At 37.4% G+C, this 19610-nt stretch overlaps 1 protein-coding gene across 4 annotated transcripts in view; it reads left to right on the forward strand.

Annotated features, from left to right (window-relative positions):
* Positions 1-19610, forward strand: part of PRKDC (protein kinase, DNA-activated, catalytic subunit) — a 202058-nt gene that overhangs the window by 21993 nt on the left and 160455 nt on the right. For all 4 annotated transcript variants that reach the window (XR_011421174.1, XM_070221373.1, XM_070221374.1 and 1 more), the window contains 6 exon segments: positions 852-1004; positions 2540-2655; positions 3005-3164; positions 3920-4006; positions 4447-4566; positions 4995-5154. Coding sequence is in view for 3 of the 4 variants with exons in the window: in XM_070221373.1 (XP_070077474.1) it covers positions 852-1004; positions 2540-2655; positions 3005-3164; positions 3920-4006; positions 4447-4566; positions 4995-5154 (796 nt within the window). In the remaining variant the exon portion in view is untranslated.

The following is a 19610-nucleotide window of genomic DNA, read 5'->3' on the forward strand; positions in this document are numbered from 1 at the left end:
ATTAGTAATTTTACCTAAAATATCTCTTTCTTATGTATGATGTTAGGTATCTGTATATTTTCAGGTTAAGTTCCATAGAGTATTTGACTAAGTAAAGGCCAAGTAATTGGTCTATAGTTTTAGACTGGTGGAATAGTTTCACTTTTAAAGAAATGATAGATATTGATACTTTTTTTTTTTTAAAGATTTTATTTTTTCCTTTTTCTCCCCAAAGCCCCCCAGTACATAGTTGTATATTCTTTGTTGTGGGTCCCTCTAGTTGTGGCATGTGGGATGCTGCCTCAGCGTGGTTTGATGAGCAGTGCCATGTCCGCGCCCAGGATTCGAACCAACGAAACACTGGGCCGCTTGCAGCGGAGCGCGCGAACTTAACCACTCGGCCACGGGGCCAGCCCCTAGATATTGATACTTTTAAATGCATCTTGAGGGTAGATAGAAATTTATCCATATATATGTATGCATTTATGTATATATGTTTGTATGCGCAACATAATACATATGTATGTGTATAGCATAGATATGTGGGTGTACACATATACAAGTTAATTGGGGAAAATCATTTGACAAGCATTAGCCTACATCTTCTCATTCACTACTGTGTACTTAGTGAAGTATTTGTTACATGACTGGATAAGTCGTATCTGACTGAAAAGATATTGTCCTAATAATTTAGGATGGTGTCTACATTTTGCAGCTTGAAAACTTCCACGTAAGTCTGCTATAGTTTACGTAAAAGTTTCCATAGTATCTAAATATGCATGTACATCTTTGTGCATCTGATGCTTATTTAATACTCATACTGATACTTTTTTGTACAAAGTTTGAAGTTTATTGTTTTGCTTTATTTAAAGGATTCTCTTTTAGCAGATGAAGCATTTCTCTTTGTGAATTCCTCCCTTCATAGTCTGAATCGTTTGCTGTATGATGAATTTGTAAAATCAGTTTTGAAGATTGTTGAGAAATTGGATCTTACACTAGAAAAACAGAATGTTGGGGAGCAAGAGGTTAGAAGTTTTTGTCAATAATAAGTTTTCATCATTTTTATACCATCTCTCTTTGCATATAAATATTCAGGGTAAAATAGTACATTTGTGGCATATTGCAGGAAATTGGTTTCTTCACCGTTAATATGTGTTGTTGATAGTTTTCCATTTGAATAGCCTAATGTGTAGAAAATGTTATCACTAGATTATTCAAAAAGTAATTTATATGTTTAATATGTTAAAACAGCCTTTTTGAAAAGTTATTTACTGTTTACTAGTCTTGTTACTCATTCGTTAGCAATAGTAAAGACTCAAATCTTATTTTGTGTGGAGGTGACTTTTTGCAGTAGGATATGGAAAGCTAAGGAAACTCTAACTCTGGGTGAAAAGTATTAAATGTGTTCTTGAGATAGTAGAATATAGACAAGAGACAGAAAAGGAATAACACACCCTCCCTTTTTTCTGTACCCAGTTTTCCTGGCCTGGGTGAAAGATAAATCATAGCTTAAGGCTGCCAGCTAGAAAGTGTTCTACTCTTGTCTGAGGAGTTTTGATAAAAAACACTATGATAATAGAACTAATGTCGAAGAGCTTGAGTTCCACTGGAAAACATCTAGTTTACTTTTGAGCCTCATGATTTTTTTTTTAGACTAGGTTATGCTTGTTAGAGTTAGTGCATAGGTACTTCTACTGCAATACTGTGGAGTTAGACAAGAAATAATGGGGAGGATATGCAGAGGATAAATAAAGGAAACAGGAAAAGGCCATTTGTCACATCACTTTATTGCATTCGTAATGTTCAATGTTTTCTGCTGGTTAATGGGAACACCAATGTATGTTTTATTGCTTTTTGTGCTTTGTGTATGTCTAGAATAACTTCATTAAAAAACTTGCCAAAAGAGACTTACTGGAACTATGTCAGCCAACAAACCTGCTTCTGAGAACACATGTCTTTATCATTTTCTTGTTTTCAGGGGCTTCCCTTGCATTTTCTTTCTCTTGTTTTCTGTTCTCTTTTGTTTCCTGCCCTTCTTGCTTAATTCCAACAGGTCAGCTGTCAGCTCTGTTAGCACTTGCCAAATAAAGCCAGTCTCCAGCCCTATCCTCCTTTACAGCTTCTAGTCTGTATTTCTAACTACTTGCTTAACATTTCTCTCTGTATTTGCTAACACCAACTTAACATGTTAATATTGTTAATATTACATAGTACTGTTATTCTTCTGTTTCTTACTGTGAAAACTCCAAGTCGCTATTGATACTTTCTATGTTTTGAAATCCTACCTCTGTCAAGGCATCATTGCTAGCTCCTTCAAGAAATGATGCCCCCCCCCCCCCATGTGTTTGTACTATTCTTTTTTCACTTCCCACGTGTTCTCTTATTTTCCATCATTTTTATCAAACTGTAAGCTCTTGAGGACCCATCTGTTCTTTTCTCACTTTTGCATTTTTTCCTCATAGCGTCAGGCCTTGACTGTGAAGTCAGTTAGTCAGTTATTTGTTGAATGACTGTGTGATTGAATCGTATACTGTTTGTTTTGGTACAATTAATTTTTAAGGATGAAACTGAAGCTACTGGTGTTTGGGTGATCCCGACTTCAGATCCAGCGGCTAACTTGCACCCTGCTAAACCTAAAGATTTTTCAGCTTTCATTAACCTGGTGGAATTTTGCAGGTATTTAAAAAAAAATTCTTATTTAAGAGTGAAAATTATCAGTTGTTGGCTGTTATATTCCTATAATGTAGGAAAATCACTTAAATATACGTAAGAAATGAAATAGCAAAAGACTTAGCTATCGCTTTCATGAACCTAAAGTATATCTAAATGTACCAACTTAAAATTATCATTATTTTTATATTTAAAATATCCTCAGGTATGGAATAAAAGGAATATAGATGTACCTGAAAATGTTATGTAATGGAATCGTAGACCTGTTTGATTATGTCTCTCATAATTTCATAGCTGAATAAAAATATTAATATGATAAAAGTTTCTGCATTAAGCTTTTAATTTGTTTTTACAGAGAGATTCTTCCTGAGAAACATGTAGAATTTTTTGAGCCATGGGTTTACTCATTTGCGTATGAATTAATTTTGCAGTCTACACGGTTACCACTCATCAGTGGTTTTTACAAATTGCTTTCTGTTGCTGTGAGAAATGCCAAGAAAATGAAGTATTTTGAAGTAAGTGTTTTTTGGAGGATTGAATATTCCTGTTTTTTTTAGATTGCGTGAGCATGTATAAGTACATTATAAAATAGGAGATTATAGCATATTGCAATTTTAAGTTCTAATTTTATCTGTATTTTTAAAAACTGATAATGTGAATGGCAATTCAATGACACTCTTAAAAAGTTAACTACTAGCATTTTCTGTTCTGATTTACAAGTACCTGGCTAATTATGTTAGATTAACTGAGATTCTCAAAGTGTGGTCCTAGGACTAGCAGCACCAGCATTACTTGGGAGATCTCATGCCCTCTCCAGACTTATCTAATCAGAAACTCTGGGTTCAGGTTCTGGGCAAGGTTCAGTAGTCTGTGCTAACAGGCCACCCAGGTGCTCTGTGGCTAGTGAAGTTTGGGAATAGCTAGATTAGTGTACCTAAGGTTCCAGTCAGTCTTGAGCAGTCTGACTGGTTAATACAGGGTGAGCAGGTCTCTCCTCTCATAGGTGTATGTAATGGAATCTGAGGAAGGGGGAATGGACTTAGCCAGGCCTGTGGCTTTTGACTAGCCATCTACTTCCCACTTCATGCTCTGTTTTTCGCTGGCCTCTGCCTGAATTGTTTTCAGAGCCAATATTCCTTCCCCTCTGCACAAGACCTTGGCAAAGTGAACACTGATTCACCCCTTGGAAGAAAGGCTGGGAACTGCTGGATTAGGACACAGAATTACCTGATTATTGTTCACTGTACTAATTTACTGTTTTATTCAACAGGGAGTTGGTCCAAAGAGTCAGAAACAGTCTCCTGAGGACCTAGAAAAGTATTCTTGCTTTGCTTTGTTTGCAAAATTTAGTAAAGAGGTAATTTTTAAATGATTTATCATGGGTTATTTAAAAATTAATGTATGTTGAAAATAAAATCCTAGTGATCATAAATAATGTAATTACTTAAAAATTGGTTTGTTTAATCCAGATTGGAATTAAGGGATTAAAAAACACTAACAAGGGAAATCCTTATGCTTCAAAAATCCCTTGAGTTTTCTTAAAATAATTTGAGTGATGACAACTCAAAATTAATAGATTCTTTAGCTTTTTCATATAATGGGAATTAATTACTTCAACAAATGAACTTTTCCTGGAGATCAGTGCTTCATTTGTAAATGAACATGTCCATATCATATAAAGGCTACATGATCATTTTTCATACTTGAGAATATGGTAAATATTTTTTAGTTGATTTTCAAATTGTAGACTCTATTCAGGTACACAGTGCTATCTTTCTCTTCTTCTTTCTTGTTAAGGTATCAATTAAAATGAAGCAATACAAAGATGAACTTTTGGCCTCCTGTTTGACCTTTATTCTGTCCCTGCCACATGACATCATTGAACTTGATGTTAGAGCCTACGTTCCTGCATTGCAGGTAGAATCGTTGTCTTGAGCAAATCCATTTCTTCACACAATGTTATGCTTCCTAGAAAACATGGAAAAATCAAGGTCTTGCTCTGGCAATCACAGCAGGTGCTTGCCCATCAGACATCCCTGGTCTGGTTCAAGTTCTGCTTCTGCCACTTAGTAGCTTTGGGACTTGGGACACCTGGCTTGGCCTCTCTGAGCTTCCCTTACAGGTAGATGGGAGGATTAAACCTTGCATATGTTGAAAGTCTGCAGTGTAATACCAACCATGTAGATTGGTAGTGCTTGTTTTCCTAATAATGACCTTGCCTCCAGCAGTGTCTGGTGCTCTGGCAGTACAAAGGTTTATTCATTAGAAACCACAATTAATTGGTGTTTTTTTCTTTAAATCTTAAATTCTCCGTTTCAGTTTACCTTGTTTGTATTAACATATAGATGGCTTTTAAACTGGGCCTGAGCTATACTCCATTGGCGGAAGTAGGCCTGAATGCTCTAGAAGAATGGTCAGGTTACATCTGCAAACATGTAATTCAGCCCTATTATAAGGACATTCTACCCAGCCTTGATGGATATCTGAAAACTTCAGTCTTATCAGGTATGGTTTAGGAGAATTATGATGTATATCTGAAATAAAATGACAGTGCTATTTGTATTTTTGCAACTTCTGAAATTTGAACCCAACATATTCAAAATGTGTTTGATCAGTATTTTTATAATCTCCCCAATTTATTTCAGCTTAATTGGGACATAGGAACTATAACTGAGGCATTAAATCTGTTTTTAATTTTATTCACTTATATCCTACCAGGATTTATAAAATCTTCAAGGGCAAGTCTCTATCTTAGATATCTTGAACTCCTTATACCTCCTAATACACTGCCTTGCGAAAAACTTTTGTTGAATAAATCAAACGGAAATTAAAACTGTAGGAAAACTCAATAGTAATTTTATATTTTGACCTAAGCTCACTTGATTTTCACTGGTTTTTCAAATACAACTGATGAAGCACTAATGTTAGCCAGTTGAGAATAATTGTCACAGAAGTAGGTTTGGGAAATGGTTCAAAGAAAAATTCATCTGGCCAGGCGAAAGTATTACTAGTCAAGAAAAGTAGTACCTGAACTACTTAAGGGGACCAGATTTACTTGAACCAGAATGAGAAGGAACATTGTTATCAGATGGAATCAAAAGAAAGATTCACTTTGGAGACAGATGTTGAAGTATTGGTAAGAATTTAAACTTGACTATCAATGTAGAAAATCAAGTATTATTTTGTAAAGTTTCATCTATGTAAATCATTACTTTATTGTTCAATTTAAATATTGTTGGTTTGGAAACATTAAGTGAAAGGTATGTACAAATTTCATTCGTTATGTCTGGTTTTTGTTACATCCTTGATATGTATTCAGAGTTCATGAAGAAAGAGTCACAATTTTGGGAGATTTTTCTGTAGATGATAGTAATAACAAATATTGTTTAGAGATAAAAAATACAAACTAATTAACGTTTACAGCTTGTGCAGGCTTTTAAAATTCATGTTACATAAGAAGTCCTGCTATTTGAGTAGGTCACTAAAAATACATGGATTTAGTTAAAAAATGTATCTAGTAGCAAATATCTTTTTGGTACTTTTATTTGTATTTTTGAATTTAATTCTATCAGCTCATTGAAAAGATTTGTGTCCATTTTAAAATTAATAAGGGAAATTACTGTGATTCTTTTAAGGAAAGGATTTATCCATTGATAAATATGTGTACTCTAGATGATTAGAAGATAGGGAAAAGCAGAGAGTAAGTGAAATTAAGTAACAAAAGAAAGTCCGTAATCTTTAAGACAACCACTATTTTTAGTAACGTTTTATGTGATCATATCAAACTTCCAGAACCATTGCATTAATGGTAAAAAGAACTCCTATATACTCTTTATCCAGAGTCACCAGTTATTAAGATTTTGTCATTTGTAGTATTATTGCATGTACTTTGTCTATATATATTGTGTGATAATTATATATATGTGTGTATATTTATGCATGACTTTTTTTCCTGAACCCTTTGTGAGTAAGTTGCAGGCATCATGGATATTTATGCCTAAATACTGCAACATATGTTTCTTCAGAGCAAGGACATTCTTTTATATAACCACAGCATCATTATCAAAATCAGGAAAAATAACATAGATACGTTACTCTTCTCTAATCTACAGTCCACATATAAATTTTTCAGTTGTCCCATTAATTTCTTGTATAGCCATGTTTATAGCTGTACTTTTCCTGGTCCAGAATTCAGTCTAAGACCATGTGTTGCGTTTAATTGTCACAACTCTTTAGCCTCTTTTAATGTGGGATAGTTCTTTAACCTTTCTTAGTTCTCACGACATTGATGTTTTTGATTACAGGCCATTTATTTGTAGAATGTCATTCAATGTGGGTTTGACTAATGTTTTCTCATGGTGAGATTCAGCTTATACCTTTTTGGCAGAAACACCAGAACTGATGCCGTGTCTTCCTCATAGCATCATGATGGCAGTTGGTGCCATTGCCAGTCGTGTTCATTTTGACCATTTGATTAGCAAGTATCTGCTCCATCTTTTCAAAATTGTAGAGTGACTGTTTTTCCTTTTGTGTGAGTTAGTCATCTGAGGTCCTCTTCCTCTCCTCTTCCTGAAGTGTTCAGTCCTCAGGCCTTTAGGTGGTGCCGAGGGAGGTAGGTGTTGTGGTAGCTGTGGTACTCCTGAGGAACATGAGGAAGGCAGCCTGGAGGGGTGGCCTGGCATGGGGGTCAGAGCTGGAGCAGGATGGGGGTACCCACATGTTGAGGCAGCCTTGTGGGGTATGGGGGTCCAGGCAGGGTAAAGAGGGAAATACGTGAGGGATGATCAAATAAATAAATAGAGTAAGGATAATAGAAGCTAGGTTTTTCACTATTAGAAAAGGAAGTTACAAAAAGAGAAAGAGAAAAAACTAAAGTGAACCTATGGTGTTGGATAGGAGGTGGATATGTCAGTGTGAACTCATGATCCTTCCTCCTTCCCTGTCTTTCTCCTTCCCTGTCTCTCTCCTTCCCCCTCTCTCTGGCTTTCTCACTCACTCACTCACACGCACAAATAGACATGCACAATTATATATGCATACATATGTGGGTAAATAAATGTAGAAATAAAGATGAAAGCTTGTGTGTGTAGCACAGACATATTCTAGTTCTATCCATTGAAAGGGCCTGCCTAGAAGTAGTGATACCTTAACAGTAATGAGCAGACCTAGTGCCCACATCATGGTTTCTAAATGTCATTTTCCACTAGAAGGAACCAGAACCCCTTGGGAAAATGACTGATTCCAGCCTGGGATACAGAAAATACAAGATGAACCTAGAATATTGTATTTTCTGAAACATAAATCAAGGAAGTGAGTATGATGGGGAAGTGTCACAGGCAAAATTTGGGATAATTTGAGCATCACAATAAATTATTTTAGAAAGAGATTATACTGTATTGAATAAAATAGGAAATGTTTTTTGCTTTTTGGTAAGAAGATTGGCCCTGAGCTAACATCTGTTGCCAGTCTTCTTTTTCTTGGGGAAGATTGTCGCTGAGCTAACATCTGTGTCAATCTTCCTCTATTTTGTATGTGGGATGCTGCCACATCATGGTTTATAGGTCTGCACCTGGGATCCAAACCCACAAACCCTGCACCCCCAAAGCAGAGTGAGTGAACTTAACCACTACACCACTGGGCTGGCTCCCAAGAATTTCTGTTTTGCTTTTTGTGAGGAATGTTGGCCGTGAGCTAACATCTGTTGCCAATCTTCCTCTTTTTGCTTGAGGAGGATTGTCTCTGAGCTAACCTCTGTGCCAGTCTTCCTCTATTTTATGTGGGATGCCACCACTGCATGACTTGACAAGTGGTGCTAGATCTGTGCCCAGGATCCAAACCTCCGAACCCTGGGCTACCAAAGCGGAGCATGTGGCCTTAACCACTATGCCACTGGGCCAGCCCCAGGAATTTTGTGTTTTTTAAAATCAATTTGTTTTTATTGAGGTAATATTGGTTTATAACATTATATAAATTTTAGTTGTACATCATTATATTTCGGCTTCTGTATAGGCTACATAGTGTTGACTACCGAAAGTCTGGTTTCCATCTGTCATCGTACACTGTGGCCCTTTACCCATTTGATCCTCCCTCACCCCTCTTCCTATCTGGTAACTACCAATCTATTCTCTATCTGTGTGCTCATTTGTTTGTTTATCTTCCACTTATGAGTGAAATCATACAATATTTGTGTGTCTCTGTCTGACTTATTTTACTTAGCATTATACCCACAGGGTCCATCCATGCGGTTGCAAAAGGCAAGATTTCATTTTTTTTCCTACAGCTGAGTAGTATTCCGTTGTGTGTGTGTGTGTGTGTGTGTATGTGTGTGTATACACACAAACGCACCGTATCTTCTTTATCCATTCATCCCATTGATGGACACTTAAGTTGTTTCCAGGTCTTGGCTATTGTGAATAATGCTGCAATGAACATAGGGGGGCATATATATTTTCAAGTTAGTGTTTTCCTGTTCTTTGGATAAGTACCACAAGTGGAATAGCAGGATCATATGGTAGTTCTATTTTCAATTTTTTGAAAAATCTTCATACTGTTTTCCATAGTGGCCCCACCAATTTATGTTCTCACCAGCAGTGTACAAGGGTTCCCTTTTCTCTACATCCTTTCTAACACATGCTATTTCATCTTTTTTTTACTGAGGTCATAATACTTTATAGCATTGGGAAATTTCACTTGTACATTATTATTTGTCAGTCACCATATATATGTGCCCTTTTACCACTTATGGACACTGCCAACCCCCTTCCCTTCTGGTAACCACTAATTTGTTCTGTTTGTCCATGTGTTTGTATATCTTCTATATATGAGTGAAGTCATGTTGTGTTTCTCTTTCTCTGTCTAGCTTATTTCATTTAACATAATACCCTCAAGGTCCATCCATGTGGTTGCAAATAGGACGATTTTGTCTTTTTTTATGAATGAGTAGTATTCCATTGTGTATATATCACATCTTTTTTATCCAGTCATCAGTTGATGGGTACTTGGGTTGCTTCCATGTCTTGGCTATTGTGAATAATACTGCAGTGAACATAGGGGTAAGTCTCATTGAGTTGTTGATTTCATGTTCTTTGGATAAATACCCAGTAGTGGTATAGCTACTGTGGATAGCTGGGTTGTATGATATTTCTATTTTTAATTTTTTGGAAAGTCTCCATACTGTTTTCCATAGTGGCTGCACCTGTTTGCATTCCCACCAGCAGTGTATGAGGGTTCCCTTTTCTTTACATCCTCTGCAACATTCGTTCTTTTTTGTCTTGGTAGTTTTCTTGACTAATTGCTCTGTCCAAGACCTCTACTACTCTTTTGAATAAGAGTGGTGAGAGTGGGCATCCTTGTCTTGTTCGTGTTGTCAGAGAGAGATGGCTTTCAGTTTTTCCCCATGGAGTATGATGTTGGCTGTCGGTTTGTGTATATGGCCTTTATAGGTTGAGGTACTTTCCTTCTACACCCATTTTATTGAGAGTTTTTGCCATAAATGGATTTTGGATCTTGCCTATTTGCACTGCTTTCTCTGCATCTATTGAGATGATCATATGGTTTTTATTCCTCAGTTTGTTAATGTGGTATATCACATTGATTGGTTTGCGGATCTTGAACCATCCCTGCATCACTGGTGTAAATCCCGCTTGATCATGGCATATGATCCTTTTAATGTATTTCTGTATTTGGTTTGCCAGTATTTTGTTGAGAATATATGCTTTGATGTTTATCAGTGATATTGGCCTGTAATTTTCCTTCTCTGTGTTGTCCTTGTCTGGCTTTGGGATCAGGGTGATGTTGGCCTCATAGAATGTGTTAGGAAGTATTCTGCCTTCTTCCGTTTTTTGGAATAGTTTCAGAAGGATAGGTATTAAATCTTCTTTGAATGTTTGGGAGAATTCTCCAGAGGAGCCATCAGGTACTGGACTTTTGTTTTTGGGGAGGTTTTTGATCACTGTTTCAATCTCTCTCTCTTTTTTTCCTTTAAGATTGGCACCTGAGCTAACAACTGTTGCCAATCTTCTTTATTTTTTTAATTCCTTTTTCTCCCCAAATCCCCCTAGTACGTAGTTGCATATTTTAGTTGTGGGTCCTTCTAGTTGTGGCATGTGGGATGCCACCTCAGTGCGGCCTGACGAGTGGTGCCATGTCCACGCCAAGGATCCAAACCGGAGAAACCCTGGGCTGCCACAGCGGAGCACACAAACTTAACCACTCAGCCATGGGGCCAGCCCCTGTTTCAATCTCTTTTCTTGTGATTGGTCTATTCAGATTCCCTGTCAGAGTTGGTATGGTGTATTTTCATTTTGATTTGCCTCTAGATATATATATATTTTTTTAAAGATTTCATTTTTTTCCTTTTTCTCCCCAAAGTCCCCTGGTGCATAGTTGTATATTCTTCGTTGTGGGTCCTTCTAGTTGTGGCATGTGGGATGCTGCCTCAGCATGTCTTGATGAGTAGTGCCATGTCTGCGCCCAGGATGCAAACCAATGAAACACCAGGCCCCCTGCAGCGGAGCGTGTGAACTTAACCACTCGGCCATGGGGCCAGCCCCTTGCCTCCAGATGTTTTTTTATTTCTGCTTTAATTTCTTCATTGATCCATTGAGTGTTCTCTAACATGTTGTTTAGCCTCCTCATGGTTGTCACTTTCCCAGGTTTTTTCTTCTAGTTGATTTCTAGTTTCACAGTATTATGATTGGAAAAGATACTTGATATGATTTCAATCTTAAATTTATTGAGACTTGCCTTGTTTCCCACCATATGGTCTATCTTTGAGAATGTTCCCTGTGCACTTGAGAAGAATGTGTATTCTGTTGTTTTTGGATCGAGGATTCTGTATGTATCTATTAAGTCCACCTGGTCTAATGTTTCATTTAATTGAACCATTTCCTTGTTGAGTTTCTGTCTGGATGCTCTCTCTATTGATGTAAGTGGGATGCTGAGGTCCCCTACTATTATTGTGTTACTCTTAATTTCTCCCTTTAAGTCTGTTAGTAGTTGCTTTATGTACTTTGGTCTTCTTGCATTAGGTGCATATATATTTATAAGTGTTATGTCGTATTAGTGGAGTGTCCATTTTGTTATTATATACTACCCCTCTTTGTGTCTCATTGTCCTTTTAATCTTGGAGTCTACTTTGTTTGATATACGTTCAGCAACAGCTGCTTTCTTTTGCTTGCCATTTGCTTGGAATGTTGTCTTCTATCCCTTCACTCCGAGCCTATGTTTGTCTTTAGAGCTGAGATGTATTTCTTAGAGGCAGCATGTTGTTGGGTCTTTTTTTTTTAATTAAGGTTATGATAGTTAACAACCTTGTGAAATTACAGTTGTACATCATTATTAGTCATGTTGTAGGTACACCACCTCACCCCTAGTGCCCTCCCCCCACCCCCCATTCCCCTGGCAACCACCGATCAGTTCTCTTTGTCCATATGTTAACTACCACCTATGAGTGGAGTCATACAGAGTTCGTCTTTCTCTGTCTGGCTTATTTCACTCAACATAATACCCTCAAGGTCTATCCATGTTATTGTGAATGGGATGACTTTGTCCTTTTTTATGGCTGAGTAGTATTCCATTGTATATATATACCACATCTTCTTTATCCAATCATCAGTTGCTGGGCACTTAGGTTGGTTCCATGACTTGGCTATTGTGAATAATGCTGTGATGAACATAGGGGTGCATGGGACTTTTGGAATTGCTGATTTCAGGTTCTTAGGATAGATACCCAGTAGTAGGATGGCTGGGTCATAAGGTATTTCTGTTCTTAACTTTTTGAGGAATCTCCATACTGTTTTCCATAGTGGCTGCACCAGTTTGCATTCCCACCAACAGTGTATGAGGGTTCCTTTTTCTCCACAGCCTCTCCAACATTTGTCACTGTTGGTTTTGGATATTTTTGCCATTCTAACAGGTGTAAGGTGATATCTTAGTGTAGTTTTGATTTGCATTTCCCTGATGATTAGGGATGATGAGCATCTTTTCATGTGTCTATTGGCCATCTGTATATCTTCTTTGGAGAAATGTCTGTTCATGTCCCCTGCCCGTTTTGTAATTGGGTTGTTTGATTTTTTATTGTTGAGTTGTGTGAGTTCTTTGTATATTATGGAGATTAACCCTTTGTCGGATAAATAACTTGTGAATATTTTTTCTCAATTAGTGGGCTGTTTTTTTGTTTCAATCCTGTTTTCCCTTGCCTTGAAGAAGCTCTTGAGTCTGATGAAGTCCCATTTGTTTATTCTTTCTATTGTTTCCCTCATGTGAGGGGTTATGGTGTCCGAAAAGATTCTTTTGAAGCTGATGTCAAAGAGTGTACTGCCGATATTCTCTTCTAGAAGACTTATTGTTTCGGGCCTAATCTTTAGGTGTTTGATCCATTTTGAGTTTATTTTAGTAAATGGTGAAAAAGAATGGTTGATTTTCATTCTTTTACATGTGGCTGTCCAGTTTTCCCAGCACCATTTGTTGAAAAGACTTTCTTTTCTCCATTGTATGCACTCAGCTACTTTGTTGAAGATTAGCTGTCCATAGATGTGTGGCTTTGTTTCTGGGCTTTCAATGCTGTTCCATTGATCTGTGCACCTGTTTTTGTACCAGTCCCATGCTGTTTTGATTACTGTAGCTTTGTAGTATGTTTTGAAGTCAGGGATTGTGATGCCTCCAGCTTTGTTCTTCTTTCTCAGGATTGCTTTAGCAATTCGGGGTCTTTTGTTGCCCCATATGAATTTTAGGATTCTTTGTACTATTTGTGTAAAGAATGTCATTGGGATTCTGATTGGGATAGCATTGAATCTGTAGATTGCTTTAGATAGTGTGGACATTTTAACTGTGTTTATTCTTCCAATCCATGTGCATGGAATGTCTTTCTATCTCTATATGTTATTATCAGTTTCTTTCAGGAAAGCCTTTTAGTTTTCATTATATATGTCTTTCACTTCCTTAGTTAAATTCACCCCAAGGTATTCTATTCTTTTTGTTGCGATTGTGAATGGTACTGTGTTCTTGAGTTCTTTCTCCGTTACTTCATTATTGGAGTATAGATATGCTACTGATTTACGTAAGTTGGTCTTATACTGTGCAACTTTGCTGTAGCTGTTGATTATTTCTAAAAGTTTTACGATGGATTCTTTGGGGTTTTCTATATATAAGATCCTGTCGTCTGCACACAGCGAGTTTCAAATCTTCTGTCCCTATTTGGATTCCTTTTATTCCTTTCTCTTGTTTAATTGCTCTGGCCAAAACCTCCAGTAGTATGTTGAATAAGAGTGGTGATAGAGGGCGTCCTAGTCTTGTTCCTTTTCTTAGGGGAATGGTGCTTACTTTTGTGCCAGTAAGTGTGGTGTTGGCTGTGAGTTTTCATATATGGCCTTTATTATGTTGACGTAATTTCCTTCTATCCCCATTTTGTTCAGAGTTTTTATCATAAATTGCTGTTGGGTCTTGTCACATGCTTTCTCTGCATCTATTGAGATGATCATGTGCTTTTTATTCCTCCGTTTGTTGATGTGGTGTATCACATTGATTGATTTGCGGATGTTGAACCATCCCTGTGTCCCTGGCATGAATCCCCATTGATCATAATGTATGATCCTTTTGATGTATTGCTGAATTTGATTGCCAAAATTTTGTTGAGGATTTTTGCATTGTGTTCATCTGTGATATTGGCTTGTAGTTCTCCTTTTTTGTGCTGTCCTTGTTAGGCTTTGGTATCAGTGTGATGTTGGCCTTGTAGAATGTGTTAGGAATTGTTCCATCCTTCCTAGTTTTTTGGAATAGCTTGAAAAGTATAAGTATTAAATCCTGTCTGAAAGTTTGGTAGAATTCCCCAGGAACGCCATCTGATCCTGGGGTTTATTCTTTGGGATGCTTTTGATTGCTGTTTCAATCTTTTTCCTTGTGATTCGTCTGTTCAAATTGTCTGCTTCTTCTTGACTAAGCCTTGAGAGATTGTAGGAGTCCAAGAATTTCTCCATTTCCTCTAGGTTATCCATTTTGTTGGCATATAGTTTTTCATAGTATTCTCTTATAATCTGTTGTATTTCTGTGGAGTCTGTTGTTATTCCTCCTCTTTCCTTTCTGATTTTGTTTATTTGAGCTTTCTCTCTTTTTTTCTTTGTAAGTCTGGCTAGGGCTTTGTCAATTTTATTTATCTTTTCAAAGAACCAGCTCTTTGTTTCATGGACCCTTTCTACTGCCTTTTTTGTTTCAATATCATCTATTTCCACTCATTTTTATTATTTCTCTCCTACTGCTGACTTGGGGCTTTGTTTGTTGTTTTTCTCATTCAGTTAGGTGTAATTTCACATTGCTTATTTGGGATTTTTCTTGTTTGTTTAGATGTGCCCGTATTGCGATGAATTTCCCTCTTAGTACAGCTTTTGCTGTATCCCATATGAGTTGGTATGGCATGTTATCGTTTTCATTTGTCTCCAGATATCTTTTGATTTCTTCTTTAATTTCTTCAGTGATCCATTCCTTGTTCAATAGCGTGTTGTTTCGTCTCCACATCTGTGTCCCTTTCTCAGCTTTTTTATTTGAATTAATTTTTTATAGCTATGATCTGAGAAGATGCTTGTTATTATTTCATTTTTTTAAATTTATAGAGGCTTGCCTTCTTTCCCAATATATGGTCTATCCTTGAGAGTGTTCTGTGCACATTTGAGAACAATGTGTATTCTGCTGTTTTTGGATGGAGTGTTCTATATATGTGTGTTATGTCCAACTGTTTTAGCTTTTCGTTTCATTTCACTGTTGTCTTGCTGATTTTCGTTCTGGATGATGTGAGTGGGGTGTTGAGGTCCCCTACTATTATTGTGTTATTTTTGATATCTTCTTTTAGGTTTGTTAATAGTTGCTTTATGAACTTTGGTGCTCTTGTGTTGGGTGCATCGATATTTCTAAGTGTTATTTCTTCTTGATGTATCGTCCCTTTGATCATTATATACTCACCCTCTTTGTCTGTCTTTACATGCCTTAGCTTGAAAACTACTTTGTTTGATATAACTATTGTGATACATGATTACTTTTGTTTGCCATTAGTTGGGAGTATCATCTCCCCCCCTTCACTGTGAGCCTGTATTTCACATTGGAGCTGAGGTGTGTTTCCTGGAGGCACAGAATTGTTGGATCTTGTTCTTTAATCCATCTTGCCACTCTGTGTCTTTGTATTGGAGAGTTCAGTCCATTTACATTGAGGGTGATTTTTTATGTATGAGGGCTTAATGCTGTTATTCTGTTACTCATCTTTCAGTTTTCCTGCATTTCCTTTGTTTCTTGTCCTTTGTGTTTTGGTCTATGCATTGACTTCTGCAGTTTCTTATGCTGTGTTTCTTAGATTTTTCCTTACTCATGTTTTGTGTCTCTGTTTTGTTTTTTTAGTTTAGTGGCTACCATGAAGTTTATATTCAGAATCTCGTGCATAAAATGGTCTATTTTCTAGTGGCCTCTTATTTCCTTAGCCTAAACTGAATCACTCCCTTTCCTCCTCCCCTCCTAAGTTATTCTTTTCATGTCTTATTCCAACTTGCGTTGTGAGTTTGTGGTGAAAGTGACAAGATTTTCTTTGTTTTTGGTGTTTTCCTTCTCTTTATCCTAATGCTATAGTTGAGTATTTGCTATCTTATTCTGATTCTATTTGTCTCCTTACTCTGTGTTTTGTGACCCCTTTCTCCCTCTTTTTCTTTTTTCAGGTATGAGGGCCTTCTTGAGGATTTCTTGTTGTGGGTGGGCTTGTGGCTAGGAAGTCCCTTAGCTTTTGTTTGTCTGGGAAGGACTTAATTTGTCCCGCGTATCTGAAGGATATTTTTGCTGGATAGAGTGTTCTTGGCTAACGATTTTTATCTTGTAGAATTTTGAATGTCATTCCAATCTGTCCTAGCTTGTAAGGTTTCTGCAGAGAAACCTGCTGAAAGTCTGATAGGGGTTCCTTTGTAGGTTATTTTCTTCTGCCCTGCTGCCCTGAGTATTCTTTCTTTGTCATTCATTTTTGCCAGTTTTACTACTATATACCTTTCAGTAGGTCTTTTTACATTGACATATCTAGGAGATCTGAAAGCTTCCTGCACACATCTCTCTCTCATTTCCTAGGTTTGGGAAGTTCTCTGCTATTATTTCTTTGAGCACACTTTCTGCTCCATTCTCCTTTTCTTCACCTGCTTGGATACCTATAATTCTTATGTTGCGTTTCCTCATTGTGTTGGCTATTTCTTGGAGATTTTCTTTATTTCGTTTTAATCTCAGTTCTCTCTCTTCCTGTGTCTGGAGCCATTCAACCTCTCTATCTTCGATTGTGCTGATTTGCTACTCTATGGTGTCCACATGAGCATTCAGGGAATTTGTATTTTGTTTTATCTGATCCATTCTATTTTTCATCTCTAGTATTCCTGATTGATTCTTCTTTATAGTTTCAATCCGTTTTGTGAAGTAATTCCAGAACTTTCTGAATTCTTTCTCTATATTTTCTTTTATCTCACTGAGTTTTTTGACGATAGCTATTCTGAATTAATTGTTGTTTAGTTTACTTATTTCCACGTCCTCAGGACATAATTCTGTGTATTTATTGTTTTCCTTGTCTGGAGCTTTTATGAATTGTTTGATGCTGGAAGAACAACTTCTCTGCATAGTGATATTATTCGCTTGAAGTTACAGCCTATAACCACTAGATGGGGGTCGAGAGCCGCATATTCTGATCCTTCCGCCTTCAGTTGAGATGGCACAGCACAGCGTGTGTTGCGGGGAGCACTTTCTCTTGAATGCAGAGCCGGGTTTCTCGATCACCTCTCTCTATGTGGTCCCCTGAGGTGTTGGATTGATGAGGTCATTGCACCCGAAAGCTTTGGCCCTGTTAGGGGGCTTCCCTCTAGGCTGCAAGGGTGCTAGGGAGTCCTGGGTGATCCTGCAGATGTACGACCCCTCCCCCACTCCTTCACTCAAGGAGCCTCCCATGGCAGCAATCCCAGTCTTTAGGGGAGGGAGCAAAGTCCTCTCTTACCCAGTTCCAGTTTCTCCGAGGTGCGCTCCAGCCTCTCCACCCTCTGTTGTTTGGCTGCCTTTGGTCTCCTAGGATTCCTGTGCTATTGGGATATTTTTTGTTGGAATATGGTTGCTCCTTTTTGTTGTATGTTGGTGGAGAGGGAGTCCTGGGCAAGCTCACTCTGCCATGACGCTAACGTCACTCCTAGAGTTAATTTTTTTCTATGGTGTAAAAGAATAGTGTACTTTCTTTCTTTAGATGTGTCTGTCCAGTTTTCCCAACACTGTTTACTGAAGAGACTTTTCTTTCTCCCTTGTATGTCCATAAATGTGTTGTTTTATTCCTGGGTGTAAATTCTGTTCCATTGATCTGTGTATGTGTTTTTCTGCCAGTACCATGGTTTTCTAATTACTATAGCTTTGTAGTGTATTTTCAAATCAGGTAGTGTGATACCTACAGCTTTGTTCCTTTTTCTCAGGATTGCTCTGGTTCTTTGGGGTCTTTTTTTGTTGTACATAAGTTTTAGTATCCTTTGTTCTATTTCTGTGAAAAATATCATTGGGATACTGATTGGGCTTGCATTGAACCTGTAGACTGCTTTAGGTAAGGTGAATATTTTGACTATGTTAATTCTTCCAATCCATGAGCATGGGCTATCTTTCCCTTTCATTGTGTCGTCTTTGATCTCTTTCAACTGAGTCCTATAGTTTGCAGTGTATAGATCTTTCACTTCTTTGGTTAAATTTATTCCTAGGTATTTTATTATTTTTGTTGTGATTGTAAAAGAGACTGTTTTCTAGATTTCTCTTTGTATTAGTTTGTTGTTAGTGTATAGAAATACCACTGAGTTTTGTTTGTTGATTTTGCACCCTGCAACTTTACCATATTGATTAATTATTTCTAATAGTTTTTTGGTGCATTCTTTATGGTTTCTATATAGGAAATCATGTCAATCATGAATAATGATTGGTGTATTCAGATTCCCCATTTATTGTTAACTCAGATCCCCTATTATTAATTCAGTTTTGGAAAGTTATATGATTCTAATAATTATACATTTCTTCTAGATTATGCAATTTGTTGGTGTATAGCTTTTCATGATTTTCTTTTATAATCCTTTATATTTCTGTGGTGTCCATTATAATTTTTCCTCTTCCATTTCTGATTTTTAAATAGGAAATTTTCAGTGTGTACAAATATAAATAAATGAAATGAGTAAATTGGAAGATTCATAGTGTTTTTTCATGGTATGCAATAAGTTACCACAGATGTATTAGCTTGAAACAACATCCATCTGTTATTGCACAGTTTTGTGGGTCAGAAGTCCAGGTGGGCCCAGCCTTCCTCTACTCAAGGTCTCATAAGGCTGAAATCAATGTGTTGGCTGGGCTGGGCTCTTGTCTGGAAACTCTGGGTAAGAATTTTCTGCCAGGCTCATTCAGGTTGTTGGCAGGATCTGAGGTTCCCATTTCCTTGCTCGCTGATGTTCAGGGCTTTTTCTCAGCTCCTGAAGGCCTCTCCTTGGTCCTTGCATATTGCCTCCTTCATCTTTAAAGCCAGCAATGCACTTTAAATCCTTCTAATGCTTTGACTCTCTCTGACTTCCTCTTCTGTGATCTTGAGAAAACCCTGTGCTCTTAAGGAGCTCGTGTGGTTAGGTTAGGCCCAACTGGATAATCTCCCTTTTGTTATATAACAGTACACAATTGTAGGGTAACACCAGGGGGGAGGTCATAGGGCTGTCTTAAAATTCTGCCTACTGTATACACAGTAAAGTACCTCACCCCAAAACGTGTGTTAATTATCAAGGGTAAAAGTAGCAACTTAACATTGGAGACACCTGGCAGACACCTCCTCAGCCTATTGGTCAGTCGTGGGACCAATTGATAACACATGCCTCCTGATATGATTTGCTGAGAAGGATGCAGCGGTACTCTGTGCCACTTCTGCCAAAGGTGCAAGACCTGAATCTTCTGTTTTAGGTAAT

This window comes from Equus caballus, chromosome 9 (assembly GCF_041296265.1).
Source record: "Equus caballus isolate H_3958 breed thoroughbred chromosome 9, TB-T2T, whole genome shotgun sequence".
In the NCBI taxonomy this organism is placed as follows: Eukaryota; Metazoa; Chordata; class Mammalia; order Perissodactyla; family Equidae; genus Equus; species Equus caballus.